This window comes from Musca domestica, unplaced genomic scaffold (genome assembly GCF_030504385.1).
Source record: "Musca domestica strain aabys unplaced genomic scaffold, Musca_domestica.polishedcontigs.V.1.1 6, whole genome shotgun sequence".
NCBI classification, from domain to species: Eukaryota; Metazoa; Arthropoda; class Insecta; order Diptera; family Muscidae; genus Musca; species Musca domestica.
This window is the reverse complement of record NW_026712363.1, coordinates 20,831,651-20,856,362: the sequence shown is the minus strand read 5'-3', so window position 1 is coordinate 20,856,362 and position 24,712 is coordinate 20,831,651. Positions and strand designations below refer to the sequence as shown.

Here is a 24,712-nt window from a genome sequence, read left to right as displayed (position 1 = left end):
CTCAGCTGATGTTTGTTTGCGTATACATACACAACCAAAAGAGAATGCCACAAGTTAAAAAGCAGTAAGTTCGGCCGGGCTAAACTTTGAATACCCTCCACCATTTGGAACGAATTTGGAAATTTTAAAAAATTAAAATCCGTAAAAAATTCTGTTAAGATCTTAAAAATACGGAATATAGCCGTTATTTTGGAGTTTATACGATGTGGACCTACATAGGCATTGTTTGTCATAAACCATTACCAAATTCAAATTCGAAACTTGAAATTAACGGTTAATAATGTAGCTAAAATCATCAAAATACCGAATATAGGGAGGTACTGTTATATCGGAGCTATACGAAGATCTGGACCTGTATAGACAATTTTCTGTCACAGGCTGTAGCATCCATTACGAACTTCAAATACGACATCTCAGACAATTTCGGTGGGTATTGTACCTTAAATCGTCAAAATACCGAATATAGTGAGGTACCGTTACATGGGGGCTATACGAAGACCTGGACCTGCATAGACAATTTTCTGTCATAGGATGTAGTATCCGGTTAATAATGACGCTAAAATACTCAAAATACCGAATATAGGGAGGTACCATTACATGGAGGCTATACGAAGACGTCGACCTGCACAGACAATTTTCTGTCAAAGGCTGTAGTATCCATTACGAACTTCAACTACCAAATTTGAAACAATTCCGGTGAATAATGTCGCTAAAATCATCAAAATACCGAATATAGGAGGTACCGTTATATGGGGACTGTACGAAAACGTGGACCTGCACAGACAATATTCTGTCTTAGGCTGTAGTATCTATTTCGAATTTCAAATACCAAATTTGAAGTAATTCCGGTGAATAATGTCGCTAAAATCATCAAAGTACCAAATATCGGGAGGTGAAAACGTGACCCTACATGACGCATTTTCCTTGCCTACTGGCAAAATAAACATGCGTGCAAAATATTTTACAGGAGCAAAAATTTTCCACTACAGGAACTGGATTCTTTGTCCATAAAAATATGAAATGAAAAATATTTCCCTTATAATATTTTCCATTTCACATTTCATTCCCTTATAAAAGTTTCAATTTCACATTTTCACAGAACAAGAGCTGAAACCCAGGTCTCCGGTTTGGTATAGCTAATATGAAACTGTTCTTTCCTATTTTAATAATATCGAGGTTATTTGTAACATCCCACATTAGATTATGTATATGTGGTACCTACCTTTTAAAGCCTGAACTTTCAAAATTGTTCTTCAAAAATAAATAGATTCCAAATTCTTTCCTTTAACATATAAAAGCTCGCCTCGCTCTTGCATTTCGGTATATAACTACAATATTTTTTTAATGTAATGCAATGTAAGATTGTTTGTTTGTGAATTGGTTTTGTGTATGTGTATGTGTGTTTCTGTGTGTATAAGTACAATTTACTCTTAATATACTATTTTATACAACTACAAATTACAATAGTAATAATAAATGTTTATTACTTAATTCAATTCATCAAATATTAACAAACATCATCCAAGGCCTCATCTTCATCCAGACTGGGTCCAATTTCAACAAATCCCTCTTCGGCGATATCGGGACCACTGTCAACTCTGGAAAATGAGACAAATGTAAAACTTAAAAATTAACAAATGTAAAGAGCTTTAGATAGATTTATTACACGGAGGCATAGCGTTGCTTTGCGAACACTTCTATGTACGTACTTTTCAAAATCACATTGCGGCAAAAGACCCTCATCCTTGCTTATCGTGTTGCTAAAGCGAAAGACCAGACACAGCCGCAGCACTGCCACCAAGATGAGTAAACCACCGGCTACATAGCTCAGCCATAAATTGTGGGGCCACAGCATAAGAGCAATGCCAATTGTAAGGTACGGCAGGGATAGACGCCAACTGCCGAAGTATTTGCTCAGCTCCCAGCAACGTAAACACTTGGAATAGTTATCGCTAAACGATGGAGGAGTGGTGGTGGGTGAGGAGGAAGGAGACGGATATTGGATATTAGTTAGTAATTTGCTTTTGTGTTCAAAAGTTCACAGAGACTACAGGAGGTTAAACAGATATTACAACAGCAGCAACAACAACTATTAAATTGTCTGAGTAGTAGTAGTTGTTGTTGTTATTGCTGCTGTTGTTGTTTTCATTTTTGCTTACTTGCCAAATATTAATTGAAGAAAAAGAGTTATGACCCATTTGATTTCAAAGAATAAAATAATTATTGATGAAATCCTGCACGGAGAAATCGAAGAAACAAACGAGAGAAATGAGAAAGAGAGAGCGTGAGCGTGAGTGGGGGAGTGAGATTAAATATAAAATCAAGTAAATTATGGATGTCGAAGATTAACAACCACAATTGTCTGTAATTGACAATCAGAAAACCATGGCTATTAATTAAATATTGTATTTGTTCATTTTGAAAGTGGTATAAGTGCAGTTAGGTAAAAAATGTTAAATTAGTACTAAAAAATTATACAAAAACAAGGTAAAAAGAATCAGTCGGTTTTGCCGATAGATGTATACTCTCAGCCAATGCTCGATTATTTAAATATATTTTGACTTCTGTTATGATTATTCAAATTTTTCACCCTCTATGGATAGGTTCCGACCAATATTGGCAATTTCGTATCGGACCTAAATAAATATGATATAAATACTGCGACGTATCAGGTTTGGACTATATTGGTTACTTCCTTTAATTTACATGAGATATGTGATAATTTTTTAGAAAATGTTAAAATGTGCTTGAGGAACCAGATATAGGCGACCGAAGTATTCTATTTTCATACTTCATTTTATACTTCATAATAATATTGGTATGGACCAACATATCCCATTTTCACACCAGACCTTGGGATAGTAAAAATATTGTGATTTGTGCAATTTGAAGAGAAGCGGATGATTATTTCGGAATTTATGACCGTTTTGGTTCTCCAAAACTTTGGCCCTTTGTGTGGGAGGTACCACAGGGAACGGTCGGATCTCTACTATCTTTACAACAGATATTGGGTTGATGGAAATATTCCGATGTGCCAAGTCTGAATGGAATCGAATTTTTATTTCGCTTCATGAATATTCATAATTTTGAACCTTTGTGGGGAGGTACCAGATGGAGTGGACCGATATTTTCCCCTTTGCCCAGAAGGTGTGAACCGATATTGCCCATCTCGGATCTCGATCTAAGTTCGACAATAATATTACGATGTCCGAAGTTTCGATCAAATCGGATACTCTCTTCGAGAGTTACCGTGCGCACCAGCCAGACAGACGGACGGACATCGCTAGATCGACTCCAAATGTCCTAAGACGGATTTGGTCCAAAGAGATCTAGGGTCTAAAACCATTATTTTGATGCGACACGTTTTGGCCGTATGAAATGATATCCAAGGTGAGATAAAAACAACTGAAACAAAGTCAAACGCCACAATTTTTTTTATTTTTTTTTTTAATTTTATTGAATGAAAGCAAAAAATGTCGGAAATAGCATCAAATTTTAGAATAAGTTTAGAATTTTTCGAATTGGTCACCTTGGGCACGAATTATGACCTTCAAACAGCAAAAGAAACCGTTTCACGCTGCCCAAATGTTGCTCTGCGATATTTTGGTCCATTCCTGGCGAAGCGCTTGCTTGAGGTGATCGACACTTTGGTATTTTTTAGTGCCAACCTTGTTTTGCAAAATACTCCAGACACAATAGTCCAACGGATTGGTATCTGGAGATTTTGGTGGCGATTGTGCGCTGGAAATGAAGCGAGGAACCTCATTTTGTAACCATTCTTGGGTGGCGCGTGCTGAGTCCTGTTGGAATGTCCCAGGTCTGCGGCCAAAATGTTTGCGTGCCCAAGGCTTTAATACACCCTCCAGAATATTTTCGAGATAATATTCGACATTTATTCCGATGCCACGGTCAATTAATATGAGCGGAGAGCGACCATAGGCTATTATGGCAGTTCATATTATCACCAATTCTGGTGGCCAACCGGTGGTGCACATTTTCAGCTGAACTCTTTGGCAAGTAATAACGATCATTTAGTTTGTTTACAAACTGCTGGACCACGAATGTTTTCTCATCGGAGAAACCCAAATTCGGGATTTCACCACTTTCGGCCAAGCAAAGCAACTCTTTAGCTCTTTTGTGTCTATTTTCTTTCTGATGCGGTGTAAGTTCTTGCACTTTTTGGAATTTTAATGGCTTAACCTCGAGCTCATTTTTCAATTTTGCCTAATGGAATATTGCGATATGTCCAACATCATTTATTCACATTTAAATGCTGGAGTGCTCTAACGATAGCCACTTGTGGTTTTCCGGCCAAATAAAAAGAAATCAAACTATCACGCTTGAATTCCATCACGAATAAATTGTGTGAAGCGCCTTAAGGTATGTTATTAAAATGCTTAAAATAAATGTAGAAAAGTAGCTTTACATGTGACTCTAACATTATGTGTATTCTAGCCTTAAGAAATAAGTTGGTGGACAAATGTGAAACTCATTCGAATTCGAGCCGAAGTTTATTGAAAGAATTGAAAATAAATCGAGTATAATCTTATTTTTTGATATCCCTCCAATAAGTGTAACGACAAAATTTTTCTCCTTGAGCTAAAATACTTCGACAGGGTCCAAGAATTCTGTATGAACTTTAATTTAATTTATTTCTTTTGAGGCAGAAAAAGAAAGACAGGTTTTTTGTTTAATATTACGTTGAGTACTGGCGAGCCCTCCAACATAATACAAAAGAGTGGAGAGTACTACTTCTCGCTAGTATCTTTTTTCCGCGAGTAAAATTTAAAAAATCTGAACTTTGTCAAATCCTCATTCTGTCAAAGTACAATTCTACAGAGTTCGTTTTCGTTTGGATCTCTTAATCTACTTTCAATGTATGAGTACTGCTCGTATTTGTCGCTACCCAATTTTGTTTTTTTACTATCTCCCACTTATACCACTTTCTCAATTATCCGCTCACTACTAAATCCATAGATATACATTACAAATAGCAAATATTTGCTGTATACTTACAATATCAATAGTCCCGCCTGATACCCATGCACATAGACATCGACTCCAACGCCGCAAATAACTGAAATTAAATCAAAAACATGTTTCCTTTTCAAATATTCCATTTAATGGCAGTTGGTTGACGAGACAATACATTTACAACAAGGATTACAATATTTATGATATTGGTTTAGTTACGATGGCAGTGTCTGCTGGTATCGCAGATTAATTAAGTTGTTCGAATTACAGACTAGAACTAAATTACGAGTATGGAACGAATTTAATGATTTGTGGGGGGTAAATTGAAAGTAGAGGATTTTTCTTAATTAAACTAAGATAAGTCAATAAAAATACAGCTAAATATATATTTTTACTCGTTGAAAAAACAAATTGGGAAATAGAATGGGAGTTTTGATAATACATGGGTTTAAATACACTCAATCTATATTTATAAACCAGTAAGGAAAGGTCGAAAGTCGGACGGAACCACTATGCATATTTAGTAGAGCTCCCGTAACAAAAAAGTTTATATTGGCAATTTATGTGAATATGAACCAAATAACATTGCTGTATAGTGCATGATATGACTTCGATAAGAATCATTTTAAAAGGTATTTATTGGAGCATTCGACATACCGGACCGATTTTCATCAAATGGAAAAATGCGGTTGAATATGAAAAAATCTATTCAATTTGAGCTGATATGGTGGACAATAACCGTAAAATGGGATGAAAATGTATATCGAAGATATATACAAATCTAAACCGATATTCATAAATTCTCGCAGAGGTATTTTCAATCCGTATCAAATATCATTGTTGTGGAGTGCATATTACGCATGTGATGTGCTTTTACCACTAAATCAGATGAAACATATATATGGGAGCTATAGCTTTACTGGATCGATTTTCACCAAATTTGATGTACTTGTTTCTAGACTGTATTCGATCGGATGTGTCATAAATAGAGATATATATGGGAGATATCGAAATCGGAACCGATTTCGAAAAAAATGTTAAACACTTATTTCTGAGCTGTACAGGGTTGCCCATATTCGACGGACCTTTGGGCCCTTTGGGCCCATTCCAATCGACGGGGCTTGTCCGCAACATTCTTTGCGTCAATTGAATTTTGTACGGGAACAAATGCAAATCAATGCGAATAATCCGTTGTAAAGTGGACCGAGCCATGCCCAACTGCTGAGAACGGCGTTTTTGGGATGTTCTTGGGGACCTCTCAACACTGGCTCGTACGGCAGCGATATTCTCGAGCGATCGCCTTGGTCGACTTTTATATGGCCTCTTCGGATTAGAAAGAGCCTTACCAGTCGAGTATAAACGCTTAATGGTGTTCTTAGTAGGCGCACTTCTCACATTTTTTAATGTTTTAAAAGCACGTTGAGTTTTCACAATTGATTTTTCTGTTGAATGTAAATTTCAGAGCGCTCGCGTGGCGTGTATTGGTTTATGGTAAGAATCTGCTTGCACTGACGCTTTAAACGCGGTATGTCATTAAGCTATGTGACATATCTGTCAAAAGTTATGGCGTTGCCAGATGGGTCCGTCGAATATGGCAACCCTGTATCTGATATCCGGTACCTAAGATTATTGTTGTGGAGGGCATATTACGCATGTCAGGGACTTAAAATCGCAATTCGTATACAACATGTATATGGGAGCTATAGCTATATCTGAACCGATTTTCAGGTCATTTGGACTGATATTTCCCATTTGGTGCACAATTAACTCGAAATCGGTTGAAGATATATCAAAATTTGAACCGATTCTCACCAATGTAAAAGACATAATATCCTTACAAGTATGTAGTGTGAGAATAAAAAGTAGTGAAATAACGGACCGACTGAATGACCGAGAATCAAAGCCCAAACGAAACGGCTGCATCTAGGGTCTAGGTAGGTAAACGGCACGAGGGTCAGTCTTGGTGTGTTAGCGTGTGAAAAATCCAGGTTTTTCGAAAATCTCACTAAAGGAATGAAAAAGTACTAAACTGTACTAAAACTGGAATACATTGTATTGGATAAATGGGTCACTGATGGAGTGCAGGATATATGTACCAGAGGGTTTTTGAAAATTAGACATTTAAGTTTACGAAAAGTTCTGAAATGGTACCATTTGATATTATGTGAACGGAAAACATGAAATTTTGTATAAAAATCAAGATTGGAAAGTAAGCTTGATATATCAAGTTGGTTTTGAAAATATGTACTAAGTGCTATAAGACACTAAATTTGGAACAGTTTGGTTTAAGGTATCCACTTACCTTGGAATTTTGAAATTTTGTATTGGGATTCCTGTTGGTGGTAGGTTTGTGATAAGGAGGTGATTTTGGAAATGAGTAGTACAAGTACACGAAAAGTACTAAATAGTACGATATTTGATACAATTTGGTTTCGGAAATGTGTACTATAATTGTACGAAAAGTACCAAATTGTAGTAAAATTGGTATTGGGTGAGAGATAAATATAAAATTCTAAAATTTGATATTTAGGTTACTGATGGTATCTGTGTGAGATTTAGCTGTGGTTTGGAAACGCGTCCAATATTTGTATGAAAACTACTAAATGGTACTAAATTTGATATTGGTTGAGGGAATAGAACTGGAATCCTGAAATTTGATATTTAGGTGTCTGTTGGTATCTTGAATTTAGATATGGAGGTAAGGGTTGTAATTCGACAAAAAGAAATTTGATATTTGGATTAATGATGGTATATGTGTTTGAGATTTGGCGGTGGTTTTGGAAATGTGTACTATAATTGTACGAAAGTGACAAAATAGTACTAAATTGCATATTTAAGGAAAGGATAGGGCTGGAATCCTCAAATTTTGATATCTGTTGGTATCTGATGATGAGATCTGGTGGTGGTTTTGGAAATGTGTACTAAATTTTTACGGAAAGTACTAAATTTGGTATTAAGCGAAGTAATATCGCTGAAATCCGATATACAGGGTGAGATAAAAAAACTGCAACAAAGTCATACGCTATAATTTTTAAATTTTATTGAATGAAAGCCAAAAATGCCGGAAATAGCATCAAATTATAGAATAAGTTTAGATTTGTTCGAATTGATCACCTTTGGCATGAATTATGGCCTTAAAATTGCAAATGAAGTCGTCACACGCTGCCCGAATGTTACTCTGCGTTATTTTATCCCATTCGCGGCGAAGCGCGTGTTTGAGATGATCGACACTTTGGTATTTTTTAGTGCCAACATTGCTTTCCAAAATACTCCAGGCACAATAGTCCAACGGATTGGTATTAGGAGATTTTGGTGGTCACCGTGCGCGGAAAATGAAGCGAGGAACCTCATTTTGCAAACCATTCTTGGGTGGCGCGTGCTGAGTGCGATGCTGCTGAGTCCTGTTGGAATGTCCAAGGCCAAAATGTTTGTGTGCCCAAGGCTTCAATACAACCTCCAGAATATTTTTGCGATAATATTCGACATTTATTCTGATGCCACAGTCGATTAATACGAGCGGAGAGCGACCATCGGCTGTTATGGCGACCACACCATCACCATGGCCGGCGCTTGAGTTCTGGTGGCCAACCGAAGGTGCACATTTTCAGCTGACCTCTTTGGCAAGTAAACACGATCATTTTGTTTGTTTACAAACTGCTGGACAACGAAAACATTCGTTGTCCATCGGAGAAACCCAAATTCGGCAGTTAACCACTTTCGGCCAAGCGAAGCAACTTTTTAGCTCTTTTGAGTCTCTTTTCTTTCTGTTGCGGTGTAAGTTCTTGCACTTTTTAGAATTTCAATGGCTTTACCCCGAGCTCATTTTCCAATATTTGCCGAATGGAATATTGCGATACGTTCAACTCACAAGCCATTTTTCGGACACTGCAACGCGGGTATCGATCAAGTCGATGCTGATGTTGCTGTTTTCTTCCGTCCACTTCCTTGACGTCGGGCTACGCTACCAGTATCACGGTAACGAGCGATAGTACGAGACACAAAAGATTTATTCACATTTAAATGCTGGAGTGCTCTAACGATAGCCGCTTGTGGTTTTCCAGCCAAATATAAAGAAATCACACTATCACGCGTGAATTCCATCACGAATAACTTCTTTCTGGAAAATTCTCAGCAAAATGCTTTCGTACGCTTGGAAACAATATAATGAGCTTTCACTGGAATGTTTTTAACATCTGTCTGAAATTGGTTTCAGTTTTTTCATCTCACCCTGCAATTGCTTGATTTTAGAAGAGAAAAAATCAATTCAAATTCAAATATGGAACACAAGACACGAGGAATGATCTCTCGGGAAAAATGCGTTGCGTGGGATGATTACATACCATGCATGGTAGAAGAATACAGGTAGACGCATCGACACAGCGGCTGGGACAATGAAATGTCAAACCAATTTTGAATTTGAAAAATTTGAATGAAAAGTTGTTCAAATTCTAAAAATTTAAAAAAAAAATGCATATTATAACTACCTCCGATTGGTGTAGTTTAAGAAAACTTATAAAAATATAACTATTTTTGAAAAAAAAAAAAAAAACATTTTAAAAATTTTGACATATCAATGTTCCCAAGCTGCGTGTTCTACCATGTTATATACAGACCAATTCAATTTTACTTCCGATCTGTTCCTTCTTCGGCTTTATTTACGTTTTTTAAGTTATTTAACTTGTTATACTTAGGCTATATATAGTTCAGTTGTACCTTTTTTCAGACTCGCTCTTGAAAAGAAATTCCATTTACATATACAACTGCTGTTTAAAAAATCCCCTCCTCAAACGCCATAAACTATTTATTGATTTTTTGCCTAAGCCAAAAAATTGAACTTTTCCATTGAAAAAATATTACATTTCCACTCAATTTTCTTTAATCTCAAACTCCGAAAAATACAAACTGAAATACACCCAAACCAAATCAATATCCATCTGGATGTATGTGTGTTTTCATGTACGTCTGTGTTTATTTGTGTGTGTGTGTGTGTTTTTTTTTTGCGAACAAGAAAATATGTCGTTAATGCCTTTTTGTAGAGATATGATCAGGATGGAAATCCAATCAAACGGCATTATGCATAAAGGATTACCAAATCATGAAAGAAGCCAACTAACACGAAAGGAATCAGCCAGAAGAAGAAGAAGAAGTTTTGAAAGGATGGGATGGATAATAGACGCAAAGCAGCAACAGCACATGTACGCGCCAATTCTCATACACTTCCAAAGCGAACATCTATAGCCATTCATATGAATGTATGAACACACATTCCGGGTGTATTTTTGCGGAGTTGTACAATAACACCGACATCAATATGTTTTTGCAATAACAATGGCGCCAGATATTGTTGAGAATTTATTGTCAACTAAACGCTTCGCCACGGCCCCTACCTCTCTGGAAGCCACACTATTTTAGTCATTGAAAGTTTTGTGAAGTGCAAAAGGCGGCAAAGTTTTTTGGAGGGGCACAAGTAGGGTATTTTAATCGGGAAAAGACAATGATTTCGTTAGGAGGCAAAAGTTCTTCTGATAAAGGAATTATTATGGGGGACCAGCGGGTATTCCTATGGAAGGCCAGTGAGTCCTCTTATAAAAAATAAAGTTTCTTATGAGTGAACTCCACCATAGTATGGAGGGTATATTCTGTTTGCCACTCCATTTGTAAAACCTCGAAATATACATTTTAGACCTCACAAAGTATATATATTCTTGATCAGCATAAAATTCAATGTCGATTTAACGATGACAGTCCGCCGGTCTTCCCGTCTGTGAAAATCACTCTAGCTTCAGAACGAATTGAAGTAGGTTAATAAAATTTTACTCAAATGTGTGTATCGTCTGCAGGACTTTTGGTATTGAAAATGGGCTATATAGGTCCACGTTGAGTTATAGCCCACATATAACTATATCGCCCTATATTCGGTATTTTGGTGATTTTAACAATATTGCTCATCGGAATCGTTTCACATTTCGTAATAATATTTCGTAATGGGTACTACAGTATATGATAGAAAATTGTCTATGCAGGTCCAGGTCTTCGTATGGCCCTCTTATAACGGTACCTCCCGATATTCGGTATTTTGATTATTTCAGCGACATTATTCACCGGAATTGTTTCAAATTTGGTATTTGAAGTTCGTAACGGATACTACAGCCTAAGGCAAAAAAAGTCTGTGCAGGACCACGTCTTCGCATAGCCACCTTATAGCGGCTCCTACCGATATTCGGTATTTTGATGAATTCAGCGACATTATCAACCGGAATTCTTTAAAGTTTCGTATTTGATGTTCCCAAAAGCTTCCAAATATCGGTACCTTCCCATATTCGGTATTTTGATGATTTTAGCGACTTTATTCGCTAATTTTGTTTCAAATTTCGTACTTGCAGTTCTTAATAGGTACTTCAATCTATGACAGAAAATTGTCTATGCAGGTCCAGGTCTTCGAATATCCACCATATAACGGTACCTCCCCATATTCGGTATTTTGCTGATTTCAGCGATATTATTCATCGGAACTCTTTAAAATGTCACATTTGAAGGTCCTAATGGTTACTACAGTCTATGACAGAAAATCGTCTATGCATGTCCAGGTCTTCGTATTACCTCCAAATACCGGTACCTCCCTATTTTTCCAGTTTCATATTGAATATTGTAATGGCCTATGACAAAAAATGCTGCATAAAGATCACATGAAGATCGTAGAACACCTGGTCAACAAAAAGATATTGGAACACCTCCTGCTAGAGGGCGGCTGAAAGCGACGGAGGAGTGGATCAATAAACGTCACACAATATACCATCAAACTGTTATACTGGTCACTATGGGAGACTCAATGGAGGAGACCATTTCTGACAGATACCGTAAAATTGTATGAAGATGTGTACCGAGGGTATAAAAAAATCTGAATTGATCTCGATAAAATTTTGCAGAATTATTTCGAGCTGTATCTGATATCCGGTATCAAATATCATTGTTGAGGTGTGCATATTACGCATGTGGGGGATTTGAAACCTCAAATCGGATGAAACATATATATGGGAGCTATAGCTATATCTGAACCGATTTTCGGTACTTGCTTCTATACTGAATTCGATCGAATGTGAAAAAATTTGGACTGATATTAGCCATTTGGTGCACTATAAACCCGAAATCGGTTGATGATATATATGAGAGCTTTATCCAAATCTGATCCGACCTTGACAAAATTTGGCCTGCATCTGATATGTGGTACCAAATATCATTCTTGTGGAGTGCATATAACGAATGTTAGAGACTTAAAACGCAGAATTGGATGAAACATATATATAGGAGCTATAGCTATATCACAACCGATCCTCACAAATTGTATGTAGTTGCTTCTATACTGAATTCGGTCGGATGTACCAAAATTCAGGACTATTGGGCTTATTTTAGCCATTTCGTGTACAATAAACCTGAAATCGGATATAGACATATATGGGGCTATATCCAAATCTGAACCAATCTTGATAACATTTTGGCAGAGGTATTTTTTTGGGCTGTATCTGATATCTGGTACCAAATATCATTCTTGTGGAGTGCATCTTACGAATGTGAATAAAAGTTTCAGGACATAAAAATTAGTGTAAATGTGTAATATTTATTTATGTCTATTGAGTATCAAAAATTCGCCGCAAAACACTGTCCGAATCTCACAAACACAATGACAAAACAGCATTGTTTGCCAAATGCGTATCGAGTTGTGTAAAAATGTGTAAATTTGCGATTTGATCTTAGATTGTAATAAACCCGCCAAAAAGAGTTCGGTGGAAAACGCATTTTCCAAGCAAGAACAATAACAATACGCGACTATTGGCAAAACGCAGCATCAACACCCAAAAAAACAAGTCTCCGACATTTTCTGCAAACAAACAAATTATTCCGCACAAAAACCCGAAACTTGAGGAAATAAAGGACAGTAAGTGTCGCTGGGACCAACACACTTGCATTTGTGTTTTTGTTTTCTCTCCCCTCTTTCTTTCACTGTTTTCCGAAAATTAACGTCTATAAAACAGGAATGAGGATATTGAACTGTCTCCGCCTTGGGATGATGCCACAAGAAAGTGTGGGGTAGGGAGAGGGAAAAAAACTTTTTGGCAAAGAATTTTGTTGACACGTTTTGTGTCTCAGAACAGAAACAAACACAAAAAAAACAAAATGAAATTTAACCTTTTCTTTTTTTGGTGTGTCTCGCACTCCTACGTAGCTGTTGGTTTGTTCTTCTTCCTCAATGGGCTTCCATTTTTCCTGGGCAAACCCAAAAGAAAGAAAAAAATAAGTTGTATAATAACAATTTCCATTATCAACACTTGGTCTTTTGTGCATATTTAAGTCGGTGTCGTGGTTTGTTTTTGTTGTGGTTGTGATTTTCTCGATGTCCCAACATATCCGCCTGGTATATTATTATTAGTATTATTTCCCTAATGTAATTAGTTTAGGATGCCTACTTAAGCTGCTACTTGTATGCTAGGTCACTAAGTAGATAAGTTAAATTAATTTCCAAAGATCATTAATCCAATGAGTAACTGGCACTTATATTTAGGACGAGAGAATTCTAATGTCAAAGCAGTATAAAAATAGGTATGAAAGGACCAAAAACTTTGACATTTTTTACATGAGAAGATCATATTATCTCATGTAAGACTGTATAGTTTTCTCATCCATAATAGTCTTTCCATCTAATACCAAATGTTGTTCTCTCCAAGCAGTGTTCTCTGAGAGTGAAAATACATAAAACGCTCTTTTTGACTGGCTTAAGGCTTTTTCGTAAAAGAAGAAATGAGTTTTAGGTTGGCTTAGTTCGATTTTGACCCTACGCTTTTTTGTTTTTTTTACGAATAAGCCAGTCGATGACTTAAGCCAGTCAAAAAAGCGTTTTATGTATGCTCACCTTAAGTGGCCTCATAGAAGATTCATTTAATTTTTTTCATAGAAGATGAAAGGACCTTCTCAAAAGAGATCAAATGGCACTTAATGGGTTTCTCAATGAAGACAAAATGGTCTTCTCTTCGAATTCCAAATGTTCTTCTCATCTCATAAAAGAGTAGTGAAATAACTGACTGACTGACCTACAATCAAAGCCCTTGCAAGACGACTGAAACTAGAATCTTAAAATACACGAGAGCCCGTCTTAGTGCATAGGCATGTGATAGGGCTGGATTTTTGGAAATTCGTACTAAAAGGGTACGAAAAGTTCTAAAATGTACTAAAAATTGAAATAATTTTGTTTTGGACAAACGGAATGAGCTAGAATTCAGAAATTTGAAATGAGAGTCACTGATGGAGTGCAAGACAGATGTACCAAAGTGTGTTTGGAAATTCGGACTTTAAAATTACGAAAAGTACTTAAATGGTACTTGGGTGGACAGTTAGTGCTTCAAATCCGAAATTTGATATTGGGGTCGCAGTTCATGTAAAGCTTTGACATATGGAGGTGGTTTCGGAAATGAAAAAACTAAATGGTACTATATTTAGTTTTGGTTGAAAATTTGGAATGAGAGTCACTGATCAAGTGCTGGATATATGTCAAAGAGTTCTTGAAAATTCGATCTTTAAGATTACGAAAAGTACTAATGGTGCAAAACTTCTGAAATCTTTCCATTTGGTATTATCTAAACGGATAGAAATTTAATATGAAAATTAAGGTTGGAAAGTATCTTTGAAACATGAAAGTGGTTTTGAAAATGTGTACTAAGTGTGCAAACTGTACTAAATGGTTTTGTTCAGGGTGAACAGATGAAGCAGGAATTTTGAAAATTTGTATTGGGGTCCCTATTGGTGGTTGGTTTGTGATAAGGAGGTGGTTTTGGAAATGTGTGCACGAAAAGTACTAATTAGTACCATTTTCGGTACAATTTGTTATTGGGTGAAGAGATAGTGCTTGAAATCTAAAATTTTATATTAGGGCCGCTGTTCATGTTTAGCCTGCATACATGAAGGTGGTTTCGGAAATGTGTTCTATAATAGTATGTAAAGTTCTGAATTGTACTTTATTTGGTATTGGGTGAAGGGATAAAGATAAAATTCTGAAATATGGAATCACAGTTACTAATGGAGTGCAGGATAGATGTATCAAAGTGTTTTTGGAAATTCTAAAATTGTATTATTTGGAACTATGTGAAAGGATAGAGCTAAAAACTTGGAATTTGGTATGAGAATCCTCGTTCGAACGTAATTTTGATTTATGAAGGTGGTTTTGGAAGTTGGTACTAAGTGTGCGAATTTTACTAAATTTGCAACGTTTGGTTTAGGCTGAACGTATGATATTGGAATTTTAAAATTTTTTATTGGAGTCCCTGTTGGTGAAATTAGGTACTACAAGTGCACCAAAAGTACTAAATGGAACTTTATTGGTACAATTTGGTTTTGGGTGAACAGATAGTGCTTGAAATGTGAAATTTGCTATTAGGACCGCTGTTCGTGTTTAGCCTGGACAAATGGAGATCGTTTCAGAAATCTGTACTATAATAGTACAAAAAGTACTGAATGATTCTATATTTGTTATTTGGTGAAGATATAGAGACAAAATTCTGAAATTTGGAATGAGAGTCACTAATGGATTTTTCGAAATTCTAACTTGAAGGCTACGAAAAGTACTAAGATGGTACTAAATTCTAAAATTGTTCCATTTGATATTATCGAAACGGATAGAGCTAAAAACTTGAAATTTGGTGTGAGAATTAAGATTGGAAAGTAAGTCTGATATGTGAAGTTGGTTTCGGAAATGTGTACTAAGTGTGCTAACTGTACTACAAGGTACTCAATGAGGAACAATACATGAAGGTGGTTTCGGAAATATGTACTATAATTGTACAAATAGTACTAAATTTGGTATTGGATGAAGAAATAGAGATACAATTCTGAAATTTGATATCTATGTTACTGATTGTATCTGTGTTTAAGATTTGTACTAAACTAACTAAATAATAACTATAATTAAATTTGGTATTGGGTGATAGGGCTTGCAATTTGAAACAAGGTCTCTGTTGGTATCCGAAATTGAGATATGAAGGTGGTTTTTTGAATTGTAGAAAAAAGTACTAAATGCTATTAAATTTGGTATTGGGTGAAGGGGTGCAGCTTAAAATCCGATATTTGATATCGAGGTCTCTGTTGGTATCTAAAATTGAGATATGGAAGTTGTTTCGGAAATATGTGCTATATTTGTACGAAAAGTACTAAATGGTACTATATTTGGAATTGGGTGAAGGATTGGGCTGAACTGTTGAATTTTTAAATAGTTATCACTGTTGGTGTAGAGATGCGCACTAAAATTGTACGAAAAGTACTAAATGATACTACTAGTGCTGGAATCCTCAATTTGGATATAAAGCTCTCTGTTGGTATCTGAAATTGAGATATGGAAGTGGTTTTGGAAATATGTACTATAATTGTACGAAGATTACTAAATAGTACTAAATTTGTACTGGGTGAAGGAATAGAGCTGAAATACGATATAAGTGTCACAGTTGGTGTCTGTGGTTAAGAACATGTGTACAATAATTGTTCTAAAAGCACTAAATGTTACAAAATTTGGTACTGGGTGAAATCCTGAAATTTGACATTTCTATTAATGATGGTATCTGTGTTTTAAATTTAGTGGTGGTTTTGGAAATTTGTACTATAATTGTACGAAAAGTACTATATTTGGTATTCGGTGAAGAGATAGGGCTTGAATCCTCAAATGTGATATTGAAGTCTATGTTTGTATCTGAAATTAAGATATGAAGTTGGTTTTGGAAATGTGTACCATAATTGTACGAAAAGTACTAAATTGTACTCAATTTGTTATTGGGTGATGAAGTAAAAGTCCTGAAATTTGATATTTAGATTACTGATGGTATCTGTGTGTGAGTTTTGGTGGTGATTTGGAAATGTATACTATAATTGCTGGAAAAGTACTAAATGGTACTAAATTTGGTATTGAGTGAAGTTAGGTTTCTCTTAATATTTGGAATTGAGATATGTGGTTTTAGAAATGTGTACTATAATTGTACGAAAATTACTAAATAGTACTAAATTTGGTATTGGGTTGAGAGATAGGGCTGGAATCCTCAAATTCGATATCTCTATTTAGACAAAACTTATATTCTCCATGTAATGTTATTTCTTATAAATTCTTCTTATCCCCATCATAATTTTTACACTAGAATAGAAAAACAGAATACACACTACACAGGTGCACGTGTACCACTGCAGAATACAACTAATTATTCTCCATATCATGCTATTATTGGTAGCAGTTTTCTTTAATTTTTTTCTGTCATCGCCAATGAAATTTAATATTTAAAGAATAATCTTCTGCATACTTACCAAAGGCGGCCATTATACCAAAAATTCGTATCAGCGGCTTTAGACAATCACAAGGTTCGCCAAACTGTCGTCGTCGCCTTTGAAAATGTGACATATTGCCAAAATGTGTCTCCCAATGTTGGCCAGGCTAACTGGTAACGCAAAACGACTGGATAGCTGTCCAACTGGTGGTGCGCCCAACCGACTGAGTGATGGTGGCCCGGCTGCCTTTTTCAAGGCCTATTGATGTTGATGGTGCGACTGCTGCTACTTCTGCGGCTGCTGCTGCACTATTAATACCAAATGTATAGACACGATGACAATGAACACGTTGAAAAGCTGTGATTTGTAGTTCAGACTATAAACTTCAAGAGATTGCCTGGTTGCGACTAGTTTTTGTTCCGTTCTCTGTTATTTTTTCTTTGGTTTTGTACATATATATATTTTTATTATAGTTCCTATTTATTTAAAGTCCAAAATACACGCACATGTATTGGCATTTCAGCACAGTCATAATCTCATAATATAAGTACACTTGACCCCCGGCGGGCAGGCTGGCAGTACCATTAACATGCTTTGGAATGTTCCAAGTTTTTGCAGCACAAATCTCTGGAGTCGCCAAGACAAAAACTGGAAGAAGGAGATTTATAATTTTATTATTACAAGTACAAGTGGTTTTGTGTTAGTGTCTGTGTATGTGCGTGTTGGATATCCTGTCCCAGGATAATAAAGCTTCGTAGTTCTATGTTGGCAAGCTGGTGTTGGTAATATGATATTGTTAAACGATAAACGCAAACACTGACACTCACACCCATACAAGCCAACTTGTAAGAGTCTTGCACACACACACACACACACAAAACAAGTGCGTGTTGTTTACACATAAAATCCCATAAAACAACAATAGTTTATTGTTTCTCCATAGAAAACACTTGAATAATAATACGAATAATGTGTGCCAGTGTAAGTGTGTGTGCGTGTGCATGTCAATGTGGGTTTTCCTGTGAATTCCCATAGTGTAAATAATCCTGCGGCAAATTTCAAATACATCAACCGCAAAAACTACGATATTTAAAATGTTGTTTAATAGGGTGGGAAAAAGCTATAACATTTACAAAATTCGCCTAAAGGTATGCAATGGAAAGTATAAAGGGAAATTATTATTAACTTAAATGACACTAAAAAATTTACTTTTTTCTAAATTTTGATCTAAAACTTAATTATGTTTAAATATTCTTACAAACACTGTTATTTTTAACAGAGAATATATTCTTTAGAGCAAAAATGTTTGTCTATAGGGCAGATTTGAAACATTGAGACTTTGGTGATTTCTAACGTTTTCACGTAGGCTCTTTCGGAATATCAAGGAAATGTTCCTAAATTGCAGTTGTTTTAAAACTTTTCTACTTATATGATAATAAAGAAAAAATTTAAAAAAAAAATAAAATTCATATCTAAAATCAGAATATTTTTTTTTGCTTCAGAAATCATAATATTTTACGATTGTGCCAAGGGAGTGGATGTAGAACAGAGCTAGGTAGAGAAATTCAAAATTATTTTGTGATCGTATGGAAAATATTGGAAGTGTCTTTTGCTTTTTTATTTTAATATTTATTTATTTTTTCGAAACGTGGTTTATTTAAAGACGTGGATTTTTAAAGAATATTTTTTGAAGAGCGTACAAGACGTGGATTTTAGGAGGAGCCTTCGAGACGTGGACTTTTTAAAGAATATTTTCTGAGGAGCCTTCGAGACGTGGACTTTTTAAAGAATATTTTTTGAAGAGCATTCGAGAGTCTTCGGGACTTGGAGTTTAAAAGAATATTTTCTGAGGAGCCTTCGAGACGTGGACTTTTTAAAGAATATTTTCTGAGGAGCCTTCGAGACGTGGACTTTTTAAAGAATATTTTCTGAGGAGCCTTCTAGACGTGGACTTTTTAAAGAATATTTTTTGAAGAGCATTCGAGAGTCTTCGGGACTTGGAGTTTAAAATAATATTTTCTGAGGAGCCTTCTAGACGTGGACTTTTTAAAGAATATTTTTTGAAGAGCATTCGAGAGTCTTCGGGACTTGGAGTTTAAAAGAATATTTTCTGAGGAGCCTTCTAGACGTGGACTTTTTAAAGAATATTTTTTGAAGAGCATTCGAGAGTCTTCGGGACTTGGAGTTTAAAAGAATATTTTCTGAGGAGCCTTCTAGACGTGGACTTTTTAAAGAATATTTTTTGAAGAGCATTCGAGAGTCTTCGGGACTTGGAGTTTAAAAGAATATTTTCTGAGGAGCCTTCGAGACGTGGACTTTTTAAAGAATATTTTCTGAGGAGCCTTCTAGACGTGGACTTTTTAAAGAATATTTTTTGAAGAGCCTACTAGTCGTAGGTTTTTAATTTTTTTTTTCAGTGTTGCCTTTTTTGTTTGGGATACCATAGCATTTTGTTGTTGCAAAATGGTCAGGCTTACTCCCTTTATTGTTGTTTTTATAAAAACAACGTTTGTTTATTAGTGGAGAACGATGGTAATATCCCAGAATATCCCAGACACAAAAAAACAAGGGAACTGATGAGGATTGGTGGCTCTTTCCGAAATCTAGGTATTTCCTGCCTTACCTCCTGGTAAACATTACCATCGTTCTCCTCTATAAACAAACGTTGTTTTTATAAAAACAACAATAAAGGGATTAAGCCTGACTATTTTGCAACAACAAAAGATTTTTTTTATTCACAGAATTATTATTACACAATTCAATTACTATAAATTATTTTGGAAAAGAAAATATAACACAAATGACGTAAAAAAATATTTGAGGTATTGAGATAATGGTTTAAAGAAAAATTTTAAATTTGTCAAAATTATTCCAGTGACAGCTCAATATATTGTTCACAGGCGTACAAAAGCATTTTGCTGAGAATTTTCCAGAAAAAAAGTTATTCGTGATGGAATTCAAGCGTGATAGTGTGATTTCTTTATATTTGGCAGGAAAACCACAAGTGGCTATGGTTAGAGCATTTAAGTGTGAATAAATCTTTTGTGTCTCGTACCATCGCTCATACCGTAAAACTGGTAGCGTAGCCCGACGTCAAGGAAGTGGACGGAAGAAAACACCAACGTGAGCAGAAATGCTTCGAAAAGTAAAGAAGCGACTTGATCGAAACCCACGTCGCAGTGGTCGAAAAAATGGCTAGTGAGCTGAACGTATCGCAATATTCCATTCGGCAAATATTGAAAAATGACCTCGGGATAAAGCCATTGAAATTCCAAAAAGTGCAAGAATTTACATCCCAACAGAAAGAAAATAAACTCAAAAGAGCTAAAGAGTTGCTTCGCTTGGCCGAAAGTGCCGAATTTGGTTTTCTCCGTCTCCGATGAGAAAACATTCGTTGCCCTGCGGTTTGTAAACAAACAAAATGATCGTATTTACTTGCCAAAGAGGTCAGCTGAAAATGTGCGCCTTCGGTTGGCCACCACAACTCAAGCGCCGCCCATGGTGATGGTGTGGGCCGGCATAACCGATGGTCGCTTTCCGCTCGTATTAATTGACCGTGGCATCAGAATAAATGCCGAATATTATCGGGAAAATATTCTGGAAGGTGTATTAAAGCCTTGGGAACGCAAATATTTTGGCCGCAGACCTTGGACATTCCAACAGGACTCAGCACCATCGCACTGGACTCAGCACGCGCCACCCAAGAATGGTTACAAAATGAGGTTCCTCGCTTCATTTCCAGCGCACAATGGCCACCAAAATCTCCGGTTACCATTCCGTTGGACTATTGTGTCTGGAGTATTTTGGAAAGCAAGGTTGGCACTAAAAAATAAAAAAGTGTCGATCACCTTAGCCGGGAATGGGCCAAAATACCGCAAAGCAACATTCGGGCAGCGTGTGATGGTTTTATTGGCCGTTTGAAGGTTTTAATTCATGCCAAAGGTGACCACTTCGAACAAATCTAAATTTATTCAAAAATCTGATGCTATATTCGGCCTTTTTTTGCTTTCGTGTAAATGTAAAAAATATGACGTTTGACTTTATGCAGTTTTTTTATTTCACCCTGTATATGGGTCCTATATCCAAATTTTGAAACGATCTTGAAACAATTTGTCAGAGTTATTTCTAGGCTGTATCTGATATCTGGTACCAAATATCATTTTTGTGGAGTGCATATTACGCATGTAAGGGATTTAAAACCCCAAATCGGTTAAAGCACATGTATGAAGCTGTACTTGCTTCAAGACTGAATTCTGTCGGATGTGCCACAATTCACTCCATTTGGCCTGATATTGACCCTTTGGTGCACAATTAACCTAAATTTGAACCGATTCTCAATAGGGTTCGTCCTTGGGCCAAACAAATATTGTCTGGAAAATTTCAGCTCAATCAGATAATATTTTATTCACAAAAATTCATGGACAGGCAGACAGGCGGTCAGGCGGACAGACGGACTGACATGAATAAATCGAAAGTGATTCTATGAAGGTCCTCAGGAGTAAATATGGGCCTATCTTGCTTCTTTCTTCATGTTACAAATTAGTGCACAAAGACACTCTTACCACTATGTGGTGTAAAAATTGTGTATGGAACCCGTAATCATGACACCGACGATATGTCAATTAATTTAAACATTTTTATAGCATAATTTTAGACGCTTCCTCAATTTTATACCCTACAACACTATGTGTTGGGGGTATTATAAGTTTGATTGGGCCAGAATTTATGTAACACCTCGAAATATTGGTTTCCCATATAGGAAAGTATATATGGATCTTCCTAGCTCGCCGAGCTGAGACGATCCGTCCGTCCGTCTGTCCGTCTGTCCATGTTAATTTGTAATCACTCTACAGGTCGCAATTATGGCCCGATCCTTACGAAATTTTGCACGAAGGTGGGGTTTGGGTCAGAATAGAAGCCTATTTCTTTTGGAGATGATCGCTAAATGTTTAGGGGTTGAAATGGACCAAATACTGAAAAAATGTCGGATTTTGCAGTAGCTATACAGGTCGCAATTATAGACCAATCGACGCGGAATTTCGCATGTAGCTAGAGTTTAGGACGGGGAAGAAGCCTACCAATTTGGGTGGTCATCGGATAATATTTAGCGGGTAAAATAGACCATATCACAAAGCCATGACAAAGTTACTTCTGATCTTTACATTGATGTTAACATCCAACAAATCGAATATATAGCAAAATATGTGCGATATATATGTCTATCAAAGAAAATATGCTGGAAAGGTCTCTTATATGTCGAGAACGGCTGAACTGATTTCGACAGTTCTCATTAATTCAGAATGGCCTCTTGGCAGGAAAGAAAAAACGTCTAAAAAATCGCATAAAAATGTCTCTCTAAAGATGAAAATATTGATTTTGTAACATTTTCTCATATTTTTTAAATTTTGTCATATTTTCGGCATATTTTCATTTTGAATTAAACATTTGGTAATATTTCTACAGCTAACAAAACTAAGTAGTTAGGATATAAGGATATCATATACAGATCGCATTTATGGCCCGATCCTTACGAAATTTTGCATGGGGATAAGATGAGGATCAGAATAGAAGCCTACTCTTTTTGGAGATGATCGCCATATATTTAGGGGTTGAAATGGACCAAAAAAACTGCAAAATTGTCAGGAGGTCGTAATTATCGCCCGATCCTCACGCACATTTCAATGGGGGTTACCGGACATTGCAAAAGCCAAGCAGTTTTTGATGGCCATCCAAAAATATTCAATGTGTGAAATAGTTTGCCAACTTTTGTAGACTAAATACGAAAATCTCCATTCCAGCGACATCTACCAATAAATTGGAAATGAGCAAATTCGTTTAAGTTGCTATTATCCGAAAATTAGAGAACGAAACATGATGGGTTTCTTTTATTATTTGTCACAATATCTTGTGGAGTTCTTTCGAGTATCTCGCCTATATAAACTGTATGGTTTATTATAGTGTTGTAGGGTATTCAACGGTCGGCCCCGCTCGACTGTAGCCTTTGCTAACTTGTTTTAAACTAAAATATACAATTGTAGATGTCGTATAACTATTACTAGTATTGGGAACTCTTAAATGTATGCTATGTCAAACATAAAATGTGAAAGAAGCACTTTACATATGACTCCAACATGATGTGTGGACCGATGTCTAAAGTGATTTTGAAAGTAGTTATCTTGCTTATTGTTGACCTCTTTTATTATTACTTTTTGTGGGATCCGTAACGATTTATGTCATATATTTTAAGTCTACATTAAAATGTCACCTTCATTAATATTTAATGCAGCAGCAACACCAGAAAACTCCTAACATCTTCAATACCTAGCCACCCTAATGCCCACACATATTAATGCAAACCTCTAATGATTGTTTGTTAGTTAAATTTGTAAGCGACACCAGCGTATTGTTATGTCAACCTTTGTGGTGTTGGCGTGCCTCTATGGATGCTTAAAATATCGCTTTCCTTAGAGAGTTTTGAGACACCATGCAGCAACTCAGGGATAAAACAACAGAGGCACAGGACAAAGGAAAACTCAGACAATCAGTGACATATTTTGGATTTGTTTAAGAAAATGATAGAGATATAGATATGATTTTGAACTGAAGCAGTCTTTAATGAAGTAAATTTCAGAGATGAATTTAAAATGTTTTTAAGGGCTAGTTTGAACATAGTGTTAGAGACTTATTCACATTTACCTTTAGCGTTTTCATTGCATATAATTTTATAGTATACCAGCAATTGCCTGCTAGTTCGCCAGGTTTAAAATTCGGTCCACCACTTCATTTCAGTATTAAAAATGCACAATTTATCCATTATTTCTTGGACAAAAATGCCAAGCAAAACTTCATACATCGTATTAAGTTTTCAAGTTTGATAACATTTTATTCATATTAAAGTTTTTCCTTAATCGAATAGAATAATTGGAAAATGATTACTTTTTGAATCAAAGAGTTTCCAAAATCTCTTCTTTTCTGGAAAAAAAACTACTTTAATTTGTTTTTTTTTTTTTCATAATAAAAATTGGCCGACTCAATAAAAAAATCCTAGTAACCAACAGTGACCTCAATATCAAATTTTAGGATTCAAGCCTTATCGATTTACTCAATAGTAAGTTTAGTACCGTTTAGTACAATCATCTGCTCTCGAATATATATACCAACAGTGGCCTCCATATCAAATTTCAGAATTGTAGCTCTTGTTGCCATAATTTTCATATGATTTTTTAGTACGCATAACCAAAACCAGCTCCTTCCCTCAACCACAGACACCAACAGTGACATCCTTATCAAATGTCGCCATTCCAGGCTATCCCAACGCCTAATACCAATTAGTACTTTTCGTTCAATAATAGTACACATTTCCAAAACCCTCTTCATTTTTCAATTCCTGATGCCAACAGAGACCTCAATATGAAATTTCTTGATTCCACCTTTATCCCTTCACGCAGTA

General features: G+C 35.9%; 1 protein-coding gene across 1 annotated transcript in view; it reads right to left on the bottom strand.

Moving 5' to 3' along the window:
• Window positions 1-1,347: 1,347 nt before the first annotated feature.
• Window positions 1,348-24,712, bottom strand: part of LOC101889422 (uncharacterized) — a 35,355-nt gene continuing 11,990 nt past the window's right edge. Inside the window, exons 2-6 of the mRNA XM_059129161.1 lie at window positions 17,302-17,910; window positions 5,017-5,077; window positions 2,160-2,234; window positions 1,710-1,952; window positions 1,348-1,598 (exon numbers count right to left, since the gene is read on the bottom strand). Coding sequence (XP_058985144.1) covers window positions 1,508-1,598; window positions 1,710-1,952; window positions 2,160-2,234; window positions 5,017-5,077; window positions 17,302-17,395 — 564 coding nt within the window. The 5' untranslated portion in view covers window positions 17,396-17,910 and the 3' untranslated portion in view covers window positions 1,348-1,507. The remainder of the gene's footprint in view (window positions 1,599-1,709; window positions 1,953-2,159; window positions 2,235-5,016; window positions 5,078-17,301; window positions 17,911-24,712) is intronic.